Source organism: Idiotropiscis lumnitzeri, chromosome 21 (assembly GCF_059441095.1).
Source record: "Idiotropiscis lumnitzeri isolate Australia: NSW breed Sydney's pygmy pipehorse chromosome 21, RoL_Ilum_1.0, whole genome shotgun sequence".
In the NCBI taxonomy this organism is placed as follows: Eukaryota; Metazoa; Chordata; class Actinopteri; order Syngnathiformes; family Syngnathidae; genus Idiotropiscis; species Idiotropiscis lumnitzeri.
This window is the reverse complement of record NC_142411.1, coordinates 4,793,632-4,812,342: the sequence shown is the minus strand read 5'-3', so window position 1 is coordinate 4,812,342 and position 18,711 is coordinate 4,793,632. Positions and strand designations below refer to the sequence as shown.

General features: G+C 43.2%; 1 protein-coding gene across 2 annotated transcripts in view; it reads left to right on the top strand.

Moving 5' to 3' along the window:
- The window catches only part of adgb (androglobin), a 29,854-nt gene extending 14,071 nt beyond the window's left edge, over positions 1 to 15,783 (top strand). Inside the window, exons 16-34 of one of the 2 annotated variants that reach the window (XM_088286974.1) lie at positions 157 to 262; positions 882 to 1,020; positions 1,772 to 1,886; positions 2,209 to 2,373; positions 2,456 to 2,594; positions 3,187 to 3,321; positions 5,130 to 5,223; positions 6,752 to 6,883; positions 6,982 to 7,135; positions 7,281 to 7,468; positions 7,666 to 7,871; positions 8,700 to 8,857; positions 9,469 to 9,571; positions 11,225 to 11,367; positions 12,080 to 12,235; positions 12,727 to 12,820; positions 12,904 to 13,003; positions 14,914 to 15,097; positions 15,191 to 15,783. In XM_088286974.1, coding sequence (XP_088143100.1) covers positions 157 to 262; positions 882 to 1,020; positions 1,772 to 1,886; positions 2,209 to 2,373; positions 2,456 to 2,594; positions 3,187 to 3,321; positions 5,130 to 5,223; positions 6,752 to 6,883; positions 6,982 to 7,135; positions 7,281 to 7,468; positions 7,666 to 7,871; positions 8,700 to 8,857; positions 9,469 to 9,571; positions 11,225 to 11,367; positions 12,080 to 12,235; positions 12,727 to 12,820; positions 12,904 to 13,003; positions 14,914 to 15,097; positions 15,191 to 15,325 — 2,646 coding nt within the window. In that variant the 3' untranslated portion in view covers positions 15,326 to 15,783. Of the gene's footprint in view, positions 1 to 156; positions 263 to 881; positions 1,021 to 1,771; positions 1,887 to 2,208; positions 2,374 to 2,455; positions 2,595 to 3,186; positions 3,322 to 5,129; positions 5,224 to 6,751; positions 6,884 to 6,981; positions 7,136 to 7,280; positions 7,469 to 7,665; positions 7,872 to 8,699; positions 8,858 to 9,468; positions 9,572 to 11,224; positions 11,368 to 12,079; positions 12,236 to 12,726; positions 12,821 to 12,885; positions 13,004 to 14,913; positions 15,098 to 15,190 lie in introns of both variants that reach the window. The other variant, XM_088286972.1, reaches the window with a different exon arrangement.
- The last annotated feature ends 2,928 nt before the right edge of the window (positions 15,784 to 18,711 follow it).

Below are 18,711 nucleotides of genomic sequence, written 5' to 3'. Positions count from 1 at the left end.
CCGTCCTCAAGCCTCTCTTCCATTAAGCCGAGCCTCTATCAGTTGATCTATCATCCCCTCCCTGTGGCATCCACTGCTTCTTTTCTCCTCCTCGTCTGCCTCCCCACTGATAAGTTTCCCCGCGTGCGCTTATGGGTGCGTGTTTGTGTGCCTCAGTGTTCGTATGCGCGAGGGACTTACTACTTGTGCGTGGACAGCCTGCATCCTTCCCAGATCCTCATCAGTTTCTCTGGCCTGCTTCGCTGGGGCGAAATAGACAGTGGTAAGAAGTCGCGTGTGCACGGAACCCACATTGAAATCTATTTTAAAGGTCACAACTGTCATTTGAATTACAGCGGTGCCTGGAGGTATGAGTAAGTGCTGTATGGTGGCAGGAAACTCAACACAGTACTCAAAGTCATATATTCTTTATCCCCTGCAAAGATCAGTTGACATTAGTGCCGTAGTAAAGATCTGGGAGGCGTTTGGACGTCCCAATGTGTTTGTTTCTGACAGCGCGCTAAGGCGACCGCATACGAAAGAGCCTCACAATTTTATTCAATTTTATTTTCAATTTATTTTCTTTTCTTTTCTTTTATTTTTTTCTTTTTATTTTTTTTCTTTTCTTTTTAATTTAATTTTTATTTTTATTTTTATTTAATTTAATTTAATTTAATTTAATTTAATTTTATTTTATTTTATTTTATTTTTATTTTTATTTTATTATTTATTTTTGTGTGAGGCTGGCACAGATTAGTGGAAATTTCATTCATTTCAATGGCGAAAAAAAAAGATGAGTACAGAGTCATATTTGAAGGCACCGCTGTATCAGTCAGCATGTATTGCAAGTGAAAGTTTTCCATCTGTGTGTGTGTCTGGCCCACCCTCTTCGCCCCTCTCAGCCAATGACATTTCAGCAACTCGCTGCCCCGCCCTCCTCCAGGCCGCTCCGTTCCACTGGAAGAGCCGACAGTGTCAGCCTCCCATCGTCACCATCGAGACCAACTGCTCCAAAGCCACCGTGCTTAACCTACCCGCAGGGTGAGAACTCATTGTGTGTTCGCAATCTCGACCTGGGAGCATCTTGTGAAGACTACACACACTCCAAAAAAATTCACATTCAGTCCTATGTCTGAGATCGTCTTCAATGAAGTTAACATCCATACGAACCGCAAATCTCCTCCTCAACGTTGCTTTTCCACGGTCACGCTCGCACATAATAATCTCAAATTAGCTCAGCGTTATGACACAAGGCTGCTAAATTTAGGTCTTTAATTCCAAATCATCATTCTCGAATGTATGCCATTTTTTTTTTTAACTACAGATTACGATGAAGAGCTTTTCATAGTGGGGGACGAAAAAAAAAAAAGAGAATTATTTAAGATGTATTCGCTAAAACGTAGATGAAGGCTCCGCTCTATATCGCTTCCAGTTTCCCTTCAATTCTGCTCGGGTCTGACCAGACTGTGAACTCGGCTTGGCGCTTTAGGAGAGCACGTCAAAGGCTGTCGCTCGGTTTGTTCTGGGAAGGTTTTAATTTTCTCGTGATGTTTTTTTATTTTTATTTTTTTTTCCTCAGCGGAAATCATGTAAAGACATGATTCAAAGTGTCACAATCATAAAACATTTGTTCAATGACAATTTGGAGCAGCCGCAGCTTTTCACATGGCACAGAATATTCTGGTTCATTTGTTAGTGTCAGTGTTGAGAAGGACCGTGGTTCATGCTGCAAAAAAAAAAAAAAAAAAATTTGCAACGTATAACAATTGCATGTTTCCTCTCCTACCTTCAGGCGTCATGTTTTGTCCTTCCACACATACGCGGAGCTGGGCTACCATGTGCACCTGTGCAGCAAAACACCTTTCTCCTTCGGGGAAGAGGATGCCATCATGTCGCTCTGCACCAAGGTGAATCACGCTAGTACATTTATATTTTATATTTTACATTTTTTATATTTTATATTTTATATATTATATATATTTTATATTTTATATTTTATATTTTAATTTAATTATTTTTTTATTTATTTTTATTTTTATTTTATTTATTTGTTTATTTATTATTGAGTGAGGCTGGCACAGATTAGTGGAATTTTCATTCATGTAAATGGTGAAAAAAAAAAAAAAAAAAAAAAAACGAGTACAGAGTCATATCTGAAGGCACCGCTCTATTTTATGATATTAATAATTTATGATTTTATTTTAATTTATGTCTTTTTCTTCTTCACAGGAAAGTCTTCGTTTCAGTGAGAAAGCCAAGGCGATCATGCGTGCCCTCTCCAAAGTGGTGGCTTCCTTTCACGACCGGCACGGCCAAAGACCGCACCTGAGACGCAACCTGGAGGAAGCTTGCTGTCCCAAACAAACCCCGCTAGAAAACTGGCAGGTCCAAAAGGTTTGTTAGTCTACTCTTTCTTGCTTTTAGTATACATCATCTCCAACTTGTATGTGAACATGCATGTTCTGCGGCCTTTCAGGTGTTCGGCTTGGCCGTCTATCATATGCTGTGCGATGCCCTGGGCAGGGAAATGACCCCGCAGGAGCGCTTTGCTGTCCTGGCCCTCACTGCCGACGCTTCGCTGCTGGCGAGGGCACGCAGACCGCACTCCCTTACGTGTAACGTGTTGTTTTGCTGTGTTGTTGCGCGTCCATTCAACGATATGTCGTCGGAACAAAACGTTAGAGATGCCTAATAATGCATCTGTTGGTACACGGGGACTATTGACGATGAGAATTTCCTCATTTAATGGAATTCATTGATTCAAGTAGGCATTTATTGGAGGGTACTTGTTTATTAAAGGGGAAGTCAAGCCCAAATTTTTCTTTTAAAAAATACGTTCTATGCGGGCCCACCTGTCAAAACATGACATTCTGATTAGTATTGCGTTGACGAAATCTGAAAATGTTTTTTGGACACCTCACTGGGCGGCCATTTTGTCACTTCTGTCGACTGAAAAGGACATCACAGTTTTTCAAAGCTCGGATAATAGCCAATCATTGCTCAGCTTCAGAAAACAGCTGAGCCGTGATTGGTCGTTACCAGAGCAACTGTGATGTCCTTGTGACAAAATGGCCGCCCCCTGAGATAGCTAAAAACAGGTGGATTTCCTTAACTCATAATTCGACGCGTGAAGGCGCATAGAACATTTGATTTTAAAGAATTGTTTTCATTCATCCTCATTGTTCTTGCATCGCTGTTCCCTAAAAGCGCGTCCGGAGTCAAAGCCTCCGGAAACGTGGATGGACAGGCAGCCGACAGCGGAGGAGGTCAAGGCAGCGACGGTCCTGCAGGCTGCCTTCAGGGGCCTCTTGGTGCGAATGGTCCGCAAATCCGCCAAAGGAGGTAAATTCACACTTCAATTATTTATTTATCTTTTTTTAAGCATGATTCTTCTAAAAGCGCTTTTAAAAGCGAGTGTCTCAATTGGGAACGCTGAAAGGGCAGCAGCGCATCTGTCGTCATTACGAGAGTCCAGCGCGCTGTCCAAATACATAAAAGCATGCGCCGGGCACCGTCTGCTTCCTCTGGTCACAGTTTGATCCAGCCCGGTGGCATGTATTGAGCCTCTGAGCTCAGGATGAGACTGCCACTCTTGGTAATCCATTGTGACAGACCGCGGGTCGCCAGCGTGCTGAAGCATACACATCGACACACTGGAAGACGTCCGCACGCACGCCGCGCATCCCCGCAGCGGTTCCGGGTGGGTTGAATACTCGGCTATAGCTTCCTTTTGATATTTCATATAGTGGCTCGTTTTACTGGCGAGGTAAATGGGCTGATTTCAGAGGAAATCCTGATGCGAGGCGTCCAACTGTGATTTCGAAAGAGACGAGGTGGGGCTCTCGGATGGATTTTTCACACAGGCTGACAAATATACAGAACATTTTTTACAGTGGAGCCAACATGACTTTCTTTATGTTTGATTTAAAGGTTGTCATTTTAAAAATGAATTAAAAATGTTGAGTGAATCCATTTTTGATTCGGGTTGATGAAACGGTCAGCGTCGGTTTTAAATAAAATTTTGACATTCTTAAAATGAACATTTCTGTTAAGTCATATTTTACGCAAGTGTAATGTTTGTTTGGTCTTTTGGAAGTGTTTTATGTGCAATGCATTTTTCATTTAACATTTATTTAATTATTTCTTATACAGTATTTGTATTTGCATACAATTACAGTGGCTAACTAAAATGTAAAAATATGTTTTTTTTATTTTTTTTTGGATGAGCCATGGTGACTGAGTTTTAAAATTATTTTTTATATATTTTTTTCATTCTTATTTAAGGGTAAAAAAAATATTTTTTTTAAAAATATTTTTGATGTGGCATGGTGACTTAGTATTAAAATGAAGCATTATTTATTTATTTTTTTAATTCTTATTTAAGGGTAAAAATATATATTTTTTTAAATATATTTGATGAGCCATGGGGACTGAGTATTAAAATGAAGTATTATTTTTTTATTTCTTATTTAAGGGTAAAAATAATATTTTAAATACTTTGTTGAGCCATGGTGACTGAGTATTAAAATGAAGTATTATTTATTTATTTATTTTTTAAATTCTTATTTAATACATTTTAGGGACTTGCTTGGTGGACCATATTAAGGATCGTCGCAGGCCATATGTGGCCCGGGGGCCACACCTTTGCTCACCTGCTCAATTTTCGTTTTTACTTTGACTCGTTTTGCAAATTGCCGCGCAGCGTATTCATGAGCCAAACATGTCGCTGTCAGGCTGCCACTTGAATTGCAAACGTTTTAATTAAGAGAACCAATCCGCCTTTTTCTGCGGCCGAACAACTCTTTTTGGTTGACATCCATTTTTTTTTTTTTTCCCTCCGCGCTCGCTCTTTTCCGTCTCTCTCCAGCCCTCCCGCAGGTGATAAATATAGTAAGTCTTCATCTCTCCGTGGCCTGCCTTTTGGCCCCGATGTATCACTTTCAGAAAGCAGTCCATTAGAAAGCGCCGCACCGCCCGCTCATTAGCGCGGCAAAACAATGTGCCACACGACAAGTGCGTTACACGGCGGTACGATTCGGAATAAGCTGCGATTCCCCCCCCCCCACCCCCCTCGCGCTCGACGGAAAGTAGGTCAACCCCAATAAATGTTTCATCAACGTGCATTGTCTTTCATCTTTAATCGTATACAGGCACCAAGGAGAGCATCCGTGCGTCCGCTGTCCTCTCAGACATGTGGTCCAAGGTGGAATGCGATATTGACAAACACGCTGCCTCCCTGCTCCGGTAAATGAAGGTTTACAATTTTTTTTTTTTTTTCCTCTCTCTTGCTCTGTCTTGCTAGCTTTCTTCGTCGCAGACTTTGTTTTTCCAACCAGCAGCGAGCCTATTAGCACGCCGCAGTCCCGCTCTGTACAATATGTGCTGTCGATTTGAGATCCTTTCATCCCCCCCCTTTTTTTTTTCTTTTTTTTTTTTTTGGGAGCTCCTCTGCTTTGCCACACACGCCCGGAATTGGCTCCCTCTCCTGGTTTGCGGCGGCCAGGCGGGGAGCATTTTCCACATTGTGTTCCATCTTTTTTCCCAGCGGTACCATCTGCTGTTTATCCTTACGTGGTTCCAACGAGCTGGCGGCGTCTGCCGTGTGACCCAGCGCCTGGGGAAGTGTGTTTGTGCATGAGCGTTAAGGGCCCGCTTCATCCTGGCGCGGAGGATGTGGACATTGTGTGCGTCAACTTTTTCTGATTAGAGTGGAATCTCCAAACTGGGACGTAATCCGGTCTGTTGATTTGTTCATATTGCTGGGTGTTTTTTTTTTTTTTAATTTATTTATTTATTTTTAGCCTCCATAGGGACTAGAAATAGTATTAATGCTTTTTTGAGTCAAGCACGTCAGGCAATAATAATTCTTTTTTTTATTTTTTTTTTATGGTCATGAGCCGGATTTTTGGGCGAAAGGCGGGACAAGCCATGGACTTGTCATCACTTCAACGAGCGTTTCCGTTCACTTTTCACGCCTCGTCAAGTAATAATGAGTCGTCCGTTTATGACGTTGCTCGAGTCGGGTACCAAACCGTCACGTTGCAGCAATCATAGAACAATCTTCTTGGAGTTGTTCAATAAGTGGGGATGATTTGTGCAAAAAATATGAAATTGAACATTTTCACAAATTCTGTCTTTTAATTCATTCACTGCCAATTTTTTTTTCCCATTCATTGCCATTGACGGATATAAAAGTCAGAAAGTGGATTTTTTTTCACCTGGGCTTGCAGTGATTGAGTTAATGTTGACGATATAATGCGGAAATTAGTCACGTTTTGTGTGTGTGCACGTGTGCGTCTCATTTAATTTTTTTTTCCTTCTTCTTGTCGTCGCTTTATTGCGGCTCTTTGTAGTGCGTTGCCTATGGGCTGATATTTGTGCCACTAGAAACTGAATCTGAATATTATCGATTTGAATGTGAATTTGAATTGAAAACGGAATTATTGAATTACATAAATTGTATATTTATTGTTTAATTTGAATCTGAATTTTTTCATTTACAATTTATGTAATTCAATAATTCTGTTTTCAATTCAAATATTCAGCTCAATATTATAATCATTTATTATATTACAATAATAATATTCAGATTCAGTTTCTGGAGGCACAAATATCAGCCCATAGTTGCCAGCACAGAGCTTCTGATTCTATTTCAGTCCAAAGTCAGCTGGGATGGACTCCAGCTCTGCTTGCTGACCAAAATGAGGACAAGCACAGCAGAAAATATTAAAAAAAAAAATAAATCTGTGTTGTTGTTTTCCCTGTTGAACAGGTACATGTTTGAGCTCTCCGACAGGGAAACCACAATCTACCCGTGTCAGCTGGACGAATGGACCAAAGTGGTCTTCACCGACTACTCCGTCAACCTCCCGGACAAAGCCAACTCTTGGCTCTTGGTCTTTAGGTTGGACAAATGTCATCCCGACCGACTCTTCTTTCTTCCCCCGTGATTCCTTTTGAATTGAATCGCTTGTTCTCTCCATGTTGTATGCGTGTGTGAAGAGAGGTGTTCTTTTTTACCAAGGAGACGCTGATGTTGCCAAAGGTCTACAGTCCAGTCTCGTATTCCCGCCTGCACGTCATTAATAACGACACCGGAGAGGAGCTGAGCAAGCTCATCACAAGAGTCCCGCCCCTTCTTTATCAACCCAATGAGGTTTGATTATTACTTCGTGGATTGTGAGTTTCGTATGCCGTGCAACACAATCGAAATATAAATTTCCAAATCAGAGTGACGTTGCCGTTATAACATTTGCGCCGCAAATATAATTTACAAATCTTTTCCGTATCTCCCTGTGCAGCTGGGTTACACGTTTGTGGCTGAGGTTCTCACGCCTGAATCGCCACCCGCCAACGCCAAGTGGACTTTGCGCTTGACCGCCACCCGAGAGCCTCTGCCGAAATTGTCCCACGCGCTTCCGCTCGACACGTTTGCCGTGCAGGAATTCCAGGATTATTACATCCCCAACAGTAACGATATTATATGTGGGTAAGAACAAGAAGCGGCGACAGTAGTCGTCTTGCAAGTCTAATATGCGTGCAATTGTGATTTATTTATTTATTTATTTTTTTTATTTTGATTTTTAATTCATTCAGTACCAGCCGAGTAAAAAAAACAAAAAACAAAGGATATTTGACGTCTTTAGCCGTCAATGGCTGTGAATGTAATTTATTTTCCCCCCGCAGCTATACTTTGAAGGTGACCGTGCCTCTCGTCGGCACGATTCACTTTCAGACCTCCAGCCGTTACGTCAAGATACGTCTGTCAATCCTGGAGCAAGAGACGGTCGTGGCCAGCGCCATCGGCCAAGGCCACGTCGTTATTCCCGTCGCCAACTTCCTGCCCAACGAAGAGAAGGAGGAGGAGGAGGAAGAGGAGGAGGAGCCATTAGGTTTGTGACCGTTTTTTTGTTTTTTTAGGTGTTTTGATTATTTTTTTTTTTTTTTTTTTTGGGAGGGGCGACTTTTTTGTTGTTGGTTTCTGTTCATTCCTGACAACAGAATTCAAATTTCAAGATTTTGTCTGCAATTCGGATACAACAGTGGCTCTTTTTCTACTCGTATGTAACGATTATTTTTAATAATCGATTAATCCGCCGATTATTTTGTCGATTAATCCGATAAACTTAAAAAAATATGTTTGACATCTTTAGTAATACAGCAAAGGACATTTCAGGACAGAAAATGCACAGAGGTAAAACTGGATTCAGTATTGGATTTCGCAATAAATTACACATAAAATCTGATGTTTGCAATTGTTTTAATTCACCATAAAGATAATTATTCTACTTTCACGGGAGTTTATAGAAATAAATTACAATTTCCCAATATTAACAGTTGAGAGGCGGAAATTCCAGAATTTTAACAATTTCAAAACAATGAATCCATCCTCAAAAACAATGGCACTAATTAATTTGTTAACCGATTAATTGCCGATTAATCGTTGCACCTCTACTTGCGTGACTGTTATTCAAAACCTGTCCTATAAAATGATTTAAAAGTCAACCCATGTCCTGGAACAGATTTAGTTCCACTTTGGAGGTTCCGCTCTATTGTCCTTCGAATGAACTAGACTCAGATTCGTTTTTTCTCCCCCCCCCTGTCAGAGCGCAACTTTTTGCAACTCTTTCATTTGCTTTCCACTTCCTGCTGCGATAACAGGGCGCGCCGTTTGTCTTTTTATTTTCCTCCGACTCAGGCCTCTGCTCCCCTCGTTACAGCTGCCAGTGGCGCCGTTGAGGAGAACCAGCACACGCCCCCAGCGCAGGAGGACGAGATCAAGTTGTTAGACGACAGCACGGACGAGGACGAGGAGAGCAGTACGTCGGGGAAATCGGACTGCGAGGATGACCGCTTGCCGCCGCCCACCAAGGCGCCGGTAACGCCGACTGCGTGGACCTTCCTCCTCATCCTTCTCCTTCTGCTTTTTCTGCTCCATTTTTCACTTCCTAGCACCTTACTCGCAGGCGCACTCAAGTCACATTCTCACCAAAGACGCCAGCCGCGGAAAGTGGAGGGACACTTTTGTTGCAGCTGTCTGCCTGAGCAGAAATCGCTTCACTTGTCGATTAACTCTCACACACACACGGGAGATTTATTTATTTATTTATTTTTTTTTAAAATGCTGCAACGCCACCTACCAATCACGCCGAGCCACTAATGAAAAATGAGCGGCAGCGCGGACGGGTAATGAGACGGATCATGTCGAATGCAGCGAAGCATCAGCAGGCGGGAGTGAACGCATATTGACTAGTCCTGAAGACCGCTGATCAATTAGAGCGGGCTGTTTGGCAGCTTGAGTATGAGCCGTTTTAGAAAAAAAAAAAAAAGAAAAGTTGATTCACACCTCATGCTCATTTGAATATCATGTCCTTACTGCGGTTTATAAAATATGCTCTGTGGGATATTTTTAATCTATCATGCAAACCCCGCCCCTCAGTATTTTACATAGATTTTTTTTTTAATTTTTTTTTTTTTTATGTATGACAGGATCACAGATACTTGCTAAGGGCAGAGGTGCTCTATCACAGCTGGGATTTGGATGAGGCCCAGTTGGCTTTCGCCCATCTGCTCAGTTTCAAAGAAACCCAAGGTACCTGCACTCCAGTACACTAAGCCCACGTCACACGTGAAAAGCACACACACACACACACACGGCCATTTGCTTCTACGTTTTCCTTCATTAATATGCGTCAAATCAATACAAAGCTCCGACCGACTTCTAAAAATGTGACGATACGCGCCGACTCAAAAAATAAAAGCTGGCAGCTCACGACCATGTCATTCATTGATGTTTATTTATGAATTTTCCAAAGGGGTCGGTCACCAAGTGGTCCAAGTAATATACCACCAGTACAACCGCTGAATTTAACCAGCTCCAAATCATAGCCGGAGCGAGAATCGCGCACGCCTCTTGCAAAAATCTGCATCTCGACCTTAAATCACCCTCACGTTGGTTGACTTAATTATCGCTTTTCATTAGCAACGCCATCGTAATTCTCCAGTGGTGTTTGCATCCGTCACATCTTGCGCAACATGTGCTCGACTGTCATCATTTTGCTCCTGTGCAGCTTCTATATATCGTCCAGCAAACCACGCAAGCCTCCTATGGTTCTCCACCAGGCTTGAGGAAGTGGGTCAATGGGAAGTCAAATGAAGTTTGCTCTTCGTGCCCCCCCCCAACCCGTTCCTGGTGCCCTGGGAAATATCTCAGCAGGAAAGTGAATTAATTTCACCCAGTTAAGCCACGTCTCAACGGCGAGCCCGTGCCCTTGATCATGCTCCCTGCATGCCACATGGTTGGCTCACGCCACGCCGCACTTTGAAACGCGCTTTTAACAAGGTTTCCGACAAGCCAAATAGTGGCGCGCGCATCTTTAATGAGCAGCTTGCCTGCATTATCCCGGTATGTATCGCTTAAGCCCTCGGTGCTTAGCACATAAAACAACGGCCATTTGTTTTCATTAGCGGGGTGTGTGCAGCTGTGTTATATATTAGCCTTTATCGTATATGGCTTTTGCTATCCCAAAATGGCATTGCGCTGAATTTTCCAAATGGCTTCAATGAGAGTAACTTGGAGGCCAGTCTAATTGATGGATTGTTGTGAGGAGGGAGCCATTTTTTTTTTTTTTTTTTTCTGTTGGTGTCCATTTTAGCTGGGAAGCGCAACACTGCCCCCTAGCATGCGAGTGCGCAAACAACACATTGCGACGTTCAGCATTTTTTTTGGGGGGGGGGTGAAAATAATTTAATAAATAATTTTTTTTTAAATTTTATTTTCTTTGAATGACTTCTACTTTTTTGGGGAAAACAGTGGATTGTTCAACCATTTTTTTGGGGGGGAGGGAGAAAATAATTCTTTACTTTTTTTATTTTATTTTTTTTGAATGACTTCCACTTTTTTTGGGAGGGGCGGGGCGACAGTGGAATAATTTGTTCATCCATTTTTTTTTTTTAAGCGAGTGTCCTTATTAGGATTGCCTCGTACTGACTTTTTTTCCTTTCCTTGAAGACACCTGACAGACAGGTCAGGTTGTTGTGGAGCGATACTGACACCTAGTGGAAAGTCTGTTCTATTATAACCATGGTTGTGAATTGGTGTCATATAAATGAAAATGAATATCAGGTTGCAGGGTTTATCTTAACAAAATCACACACACAAAGGTAAGGAAAAATCAAAATAAAAAAACAAAAATCAGCAGTGAAACTCGAATGACATCCTGAATCGTATCTTTGCAAAATGCAGTGTACTTTCCGGAGGAATTGACGGAATCCGTGTCTGCCACATCGGGCAGCGACGAACCCATCCCGGAGACGACCAAAGTTAACCGAAAAGGCGAAGAGGACAAGGGGACCGGCAACTCCTCATCTGTCTCCAGGGAAGAAATGGTAATGATGTATCGCAGCTGCAGACGATACAATTGACAAATAAAACAACAACAAAAAAAAAAATCCCCAAAAGTGCCTTTAACTGTAATCTACGCATAGGAATGGCTTTAGAGCGCCTCATTGTCAGCCGTGAGTGTGTGCTGGTCACGCGTGGGCGTAATACCTCACACGTTGCGCCTTTGGTACCGCCAACGGTGTTAATGTTAAGGCGAGAGACTGCCCAGAGTCGCTGTCATCAGGCTCCGCCTCTTAAAGGCACAGACACTACAATATGTCTCTTTTTTTTTTTTCTTTTTTGCATGCGTTTAAATTTGTATTTAAAGCATATGGTCGACTTTTCACCCGTTTAGGTTGAGACTGGATCGTATTCCTCCGCGATAAACACAAACTGTTGCTAGCCCTCTAATCTAAAATGCAATCAAATTTGAAAGGCAGATTCCCCCCCCCCCCCCCCCCCCCACAGCACACCAACTCACCGCCGCAGATTTCCATTTGAATGCGTTCTCTTTCATTAGCGGCGCGGCGTTGTTGGAAGCTGCCGATGTCATGATCTGCAAATAAATGAACTGAACAATGACATATTCTACGCGGCCAGCTCTGCAAAAACAAAGACGAAAAATCGAAATCAAGGCGGAGTTGCTCATTGAAAGGGACAGTCTCATCATGTGTCGGCAGTGCGGTGACCTTCAGATGTGTGTGTGTGTGCGCGCAGGGCCTTGACCTCACCAAGGCCAACTACACGCTGCGCGTGGCTGTCGACAAGAGCCAAGCCGAGAGCATCGTGGTGAAGAAGGACGTTGAGCGAATAGAGCAAATCAAGGCTATTAAAAGAGCCTGGGAGGCGGCCGAACCGGGCCGCGCTGCCAAGGTAACCGAGCGGCGGCGTGTGTCGGGAAAGTAGGCAAAAGTATTGGGACACTCCACCTTAGTTCACCCGTGTACTGCGTGTGGGTTTTTTTTCCCACATTTTAGACTAGTGGTGGGGTTGCAAAATATCTGGAACTGAACGGTCGTGGTTGAGTCGTCACTGACATTTTGCTGCATAAAATTTTAATGAATTTAATGAGAGATAATTGTGAACAAAAAGCTGTAATATGAGTTGCCGTGGTGTCAAATCCGCCGATGTAGTGCCACCTACTGGCGAGGAAGACTTAACTATCAGATTGTTTTCCATAAGTATCTTTTTTTTGTTATCGGCAGCCTTTCTGACTACTCGATACTTTGAAATCAGGCTTTTTTTGGCCCAATAAACATACGGCATGTCTCCCGCTAATTTTGATTCAAAGTTTTGGCTGTGGCTCCGTCCTAATTCTTTCGTCCGCCGCTTGCCTTACTCCCTTGTTTGTGACCCCGTTGAAGGCATGGCAGTTGCGTCTCAACTGGCTCAGTCAATATTACCTCCCCAAAGATGGCGACGTTCCACCTCCCGAGTCGCCCGTCACCGAGTCGTCGGGTAGGTTGAAGAGAAAGAAACATGTCGTCGGCGTTCTCGAACCACTTCATCTTGCCTTCAATCAGATGTTTGTTCTCCTCAAGAGGACGGCTGCAGCCCTATTCCTCCCGACGCTCCCACTATACCCATTGAACAACTGTTAAGCATCGTTGTTCCTCCCTTGGACTACACGCCGTTCATCAGGTGGGTCATGCATTTTTTTTTATTTCATTAAGTGTTTGGGGGGAGCAAAATGGCGCACTTTGGAATCTGGCTGACTTTAGAGTGCCTCGTTGTCAGCCCTGAGTGTGCGCGCGTTATGCAGAGAAAGGGAATTATGGCCCAAAAAAAAAAAAAATTCTGTGTATCTTTTACGACGCTGCGCTTTATGCTTGTCACTATCCAAAGTGTCAAATCAGCGAGAGTGCAAAAAAAAAAAAAGCGTCTCCATCCCAGAGGGCGTGCGCTTTTGTCTCTTATGTCATCACCTCTGCCTTTTTCGCCACCTCGCCTTCCCTCACACACACTCCATCCCCTGGCCGTGACAAACGAGCCGGTATTTGGGTCTCTTAATCAAAAAGCTATTTCCGGACCCCCCCTCGTTGAGCTCATCGTGTGTGTGTGCGCTCGCTCGGCTGAAATAGGTTGCACTGGCCGATGCTCGTTAACTTTTGCTTCAATAGCGCAGCGACTGGCTTCCCGTCATCGTTAACTCCAGAAAAAGGCCAACACTTGTTTTTTTTTTCTTTTTTTTTCTCCCTCTCCATCTATGTTTGCACCTCAGATGGCCGCTTGTTCTTTTCTCTTCCGCCAACTTAAAAAAAAAAAAAAAAAAAAAAAAACTTTTTGCAAACTGCTTCCATTCCTGGCTCTGCCTTCCTCTTGTTGGCTTCTTCTTATCACACACGGGCAGACGCAGACAACACACTCTTGGTGCCATTTAACAGCGGCCTTACAATGAAGCCTTAAAGCAGGAACACTCGCACACATGTCATTTTGGATTTATGGCCCGGCGTGTCAGATAAAGTCCACAATTTCCCCTGCACATCTCTCCCATCTGCCATTTTCCATTCGCGCCACGTGCACATGGAACATTGCAAGGTTTAGTATAAAAGTTGTAAACGACGACGATGTGCAACATTTTTGCGACACGGCCACGCGGTCCAAAATGTTATCATTGAAGATGAAGTCAATAAAAGGATGCGATGGCCACTGGAATATTTTTATGAATAGAACTAAACTAGCCAAAGGTTTTTAATCGTCAATCTCTTCAAGTGTCACATGTCAAATTTGTTGACATTCATTACGTTTAATAAAAGCTCTGAGCTGATTTCAACTGCTCTTCGCTTATGCAGTGAAATTCAAGACAGTCACTTTGTGGAATCCCTCCACATTTTCTTTTAGGAAGAACAGCACCACCTAGTGTGCAAATCGAGAACTACATCGCATGCAAGCGCGAGGCAATACAAATATTGTTTTAGACGGCGAAATGGCTTTATAAAGCAAAATAAAAACAAAAAAAATGCTCTGGGGAAAAAAAAGAGAGAAAACGAAAACAAAATTAAATACAAAAAAATGCTCTGGAAAGAAAAAGAGAAAACGAATCAAAACTACATATTTTATTCGTCAAAGCGAAAATGTCCTTTGTTTTGATCTTTGTCTCGGGGTTCGTTCCAAATATAAGAGCATACGTTAGGCATGGGCAAACTACGGCCCGGGGGCCACATGAGGCCCGTTAGACGTTTACATCTGGCCCACTTGAAAAAAATGCTTTTGTTCACTTTCATTGAAAATTAAATGTTTTTTTTTTTTTTCTCCGATGAGGTGAGGTTACCAAATCCATCCGCTCCTGGTGCGGCCCCGCTGTCAAATTTTACAACCCATTGTGGCTCACCAATCAAAAAGTTTGCCCACCCCTGCCATACGTGCAGGAGAAAGAAGGTCAAACACTTGGCAAAAAAAAAAGATTGTCAAATAACTCCATATTTAAAAACAAACAAAAAATAAATAAATAAAACTAATTCTAAAACAAATAAAAAGTAACAAACCAAACCATTCTAACCCTCTCCAAACTTTTCATCCTTGACAACAGCGTCCGTGTGTATTTCCCGCAGAAAGAATTTTGATATCCCGATCCTGTTGGATCCCGAGATGGAGGAGAGCCAGCGGAAGGAGCGCTTAGAACGAATCCAGGTTTACCAGACGGAGCGCGACCTGCTGGTGGAGGAGCGCGAGCGCAAAGCCACCAACAGGAGGGATCGAATGCACGGCATCCTGACGCAGTACGAGGACCAGCAGGTCACCTCGCCGCCGTCGTTCTCCAGTCGGCTGAAAATTCCCATGTCGCGTTTCGGCTGGTCTCAAAACGCCTCTCTCTGCGTCCCTTCCCAGACGGCGATGGTGCAGGAGCAACAGAGGTTCCACGACATGTGCACGCAGCAGAATCAAAAATCCAACGACACTCGCAAATGGCTTAATAACCGCATAAGAAGGCGAGAGGATAAAATGGCGGTGGATGAAGCCTAACGGGGTCGCTCCGTCGGCGCCAAACAAAATTCTCACTTTTGGATTTATGCACGTCTGTTTGAAGCCAGACAACACAGCTCAGGGTTTTATGTTGCTCGCTAATGTGGGGATCCATCACTCGCCTATTGATAGCATCTTATCTATTGACAAGTCAAGGACACAGGAAAAGAACGGAAGTGACTGGAGCCAGATTGAAGCGAGGTAGCGACAATGTGCCGAAGGAAGTATGACAACTTCTGGACCGCAGGTTGACGACTTAGAATTGCATCGTTGAAGCGAGCGAAGGCGTGGGAGGAACGAATGACTTTTGGACTGGTAGTGGAAAGACAGAATCCTAAATTCTGGCTGCGACGGGACGGTTCGAATCGATATCTAATATCTTTCATGAGCATTTTTATTTTGGTATTGGTATAAAAGAGGTAAGGTCAACCAGATTTGAAGTTTACTTTATAACACAATATTTTGTGAGCTTTTTTTTTTTGTTGTAAATCTTCAATGTAATAAATACGGAGTCCCTAAAGTGACATGGAGGGAAAAAAATTGTTTCTCGTGCTGACGAGAAAACTTTCTCATGAGGATGAGAAATTTTCTGATTAGGGTGAGAAAGTAGTACGCGTGCATGGGAGAGACTGTAGCTCCATTTTAGTTTGTGTTTCTTTGTGAAAATGAAATTAGTTAGGTTATATTTTTACCTAACGGGAAACTTCCTCGCCCAGCACAAGAAAGTTTTTTTCGAGAAAGTTTCTGGTTAGAATGAGAAACTTATTTATTTATTTATATATATATATTTATTTATATATATATTTATCTCTATATATATTTATATTTGTCTATAGATATTTATATATATTTATGTTTATTTATTTATTAAACAAAACTAATACTAAAACAAATAACAATTAACAAACCTGATCTACAAACAAATTAAAACTAACAGTCACTAAAAGTCAAAACGAAATAGAAGTTAAGTATACTGAGAAACCCGAAGCTACACATCACGAGCTAATTTTGAGTCGACATCCGAGCAAGAGCACTCCGAATGATTCCCCGAGTCATTGGGTTTGTTTTTGTTCCAATAATCCTCTCTTGCAAACGTCAAAAACAGATGACATGTAAACTGCATCCATTGTATTGACGCCGCAGGGACGTATTCCGCCTTGCATTTTTTTTTTCACCCACCACCCCGTATGCACATGATAATATTCTGCAAACCATTTGCTTTCTTGAAGGTCACTCTATTGACTTAATGGCCCAAAGGCATGCCGGGTACCCACAAGAATCAGAGTCAAGCTCCTGCCAGCTGCTGATTTATTGGTCGATTCATATTTTTGTGCACAAGACTGAAGAACCGTCTTCGTAAGATGTATGAGGACTAAATGGTAAGTGGTCATTTAGTTGATTTGATCTTGTGACTATTCATGGCGTTGGGGTACGAATGAGTGAGACAATAGTGCCCTCTAGAGGTTGTGAATAGGAATAGTTTGTCACTGAGATGCCATTCGGCGATATCTGAGTGGCGTTCACGTCAACGCAAAGATGTTTTTTTTCTGCTCCTGCGACGTACAAAAATGGGCAAATGTGTTCGTCGGGCCTTTTTTCTCCCGCTCCGCTCTGTCAGGCCTCATTGATTCCGCCGCCGTTTCTTCCCCATCCTGCCTCTGAGCATTGCCTTTCCTCAGCAATGCCGGCCTCTCTTACACAAAAATATTTGCTTTTTCATACGAACCGGTGCGTTTCCTCCGTGGCTGGCGTCTCGCGTTGTTTTTCTGCGAGATTACCCTTGTGCTCAAATTGGATTTATTAATGGAGCGGCTGCTTCATAATTGGCGGCTGTTGGCTCGACGCAAATACGAGAGACAAAAGGATCGTGCAACCTTGGAAGGATCGCTACTTCCGAGTTGACTTCCCACAAGTAATAAGAAAATATTGGATTCTTCAATGGAGCCACATATTGGGATGATGCAATTAAGGGGAACTGGATACACGTTCCCTGAATGGTGCGCGGCCGGTGGTGGCTCTTTAATTCACTTTTCATTTGGGGGATAATAATTCAAGACCGGCGTCATTGATTTATTTCCACAAGCTCGGCAAAAGACCGTCTACCTTTTTCCTGGCTTTCCACGGAGGCCTCAGACTGTCTGAAATCATCCCTTAACTCCTACACAAAAGACGTATTTAGCCGTCAATGGTAGTCAATGAGTTCATGTTGATGCACTTTTTGAACCTGCCGTTCCCAAAAAATGTCAAAACTTAACCCTTGAATTGTATTTTGTGAGCAAAATACACCAGGGGCCTCTGAACGTTCATAGTTTGAAATGTGCCTCATAGTCCTGTGAAGGATCAAGCAGTGGCCTTCGAGTCTGCAAGATCCTTGTGTTCTCCTTGCGGATCAATAATCACACACCAAGGCCTAGTTGGGGTGAAATTGGGTGAAGACGACGCTTCCTGCTCAATATGCCGCGGTGTACATGCCACCCTGCTGCGAGTGAATATACCGAGAGGTCAGGCCTCAGAGGCCGTATCCGCTGATGGAAGACCTTTCAAAGAGAAAAACCTGCGCTATCTGTGCCCAAGACTGCGATAGGTAGCTAAAGGGCTAACCTTTCTGGCGATAGAACACAATCCCCGGGGAGGAAAAGCTGACGGCCCGACAAGAAAGCCTTTTAAGCCTCCCCCCGTTACCCTGTGTAACGCCCTCTACGGCGCACACTTTACAAGCTTTAGCCAGCACTGGAGGGCCGGACACAGCGGCATCCATCCTAACTTGATTGCATTCTTGTAAACTGGGCAATTCTTCTCCCTTTAATCGCCTCGCATTGACTTCACTGTCTCTGCGCGGTCGCTTGGCCGACCTCCAGCGGCGCCATCGTCAGACGGCATAGCTCAAGTCTTGTAGACGCTAAATTTCTTTTATTTGTGCCGGTTTGAATTGTAAGACAATCTGGAAGACATCAGATAGGGAGGAGACCACCAAGGACAGGGCCGTCATTAGTAGCCGTCATCGAGTACAACCTCCCGATTCCTACGGGATCCTTTTTACTTTGTTTGTCTGGTTCTTCACTTATCAAAGTCTCCCAAGATCTTCTCTTGACTACCTATTAATTGGAAAGATAAACCTACTCCGATTTGAAGGTCATAACAGCGTCGATGTTTGCGCGGTGAATTTCTTCGTCCAGCCGGGATGTAATCTGGATGTTGACAGCTGTCCTTCACGTCCGTTAAAGATGTAAGGGCGAGGCTTATGTGGTTTTTGTTGTAAATGACAAGTGTCCTCTGTGTTCCGAGACCCGTCGGTGTCATTTAAATCCGCCATGATGGCAGGAATCCAAAAGAGGCCAGTGTATGATGTCACAGTGGCCGCAAATCGTCTGTGGTAGTAGCAGAGA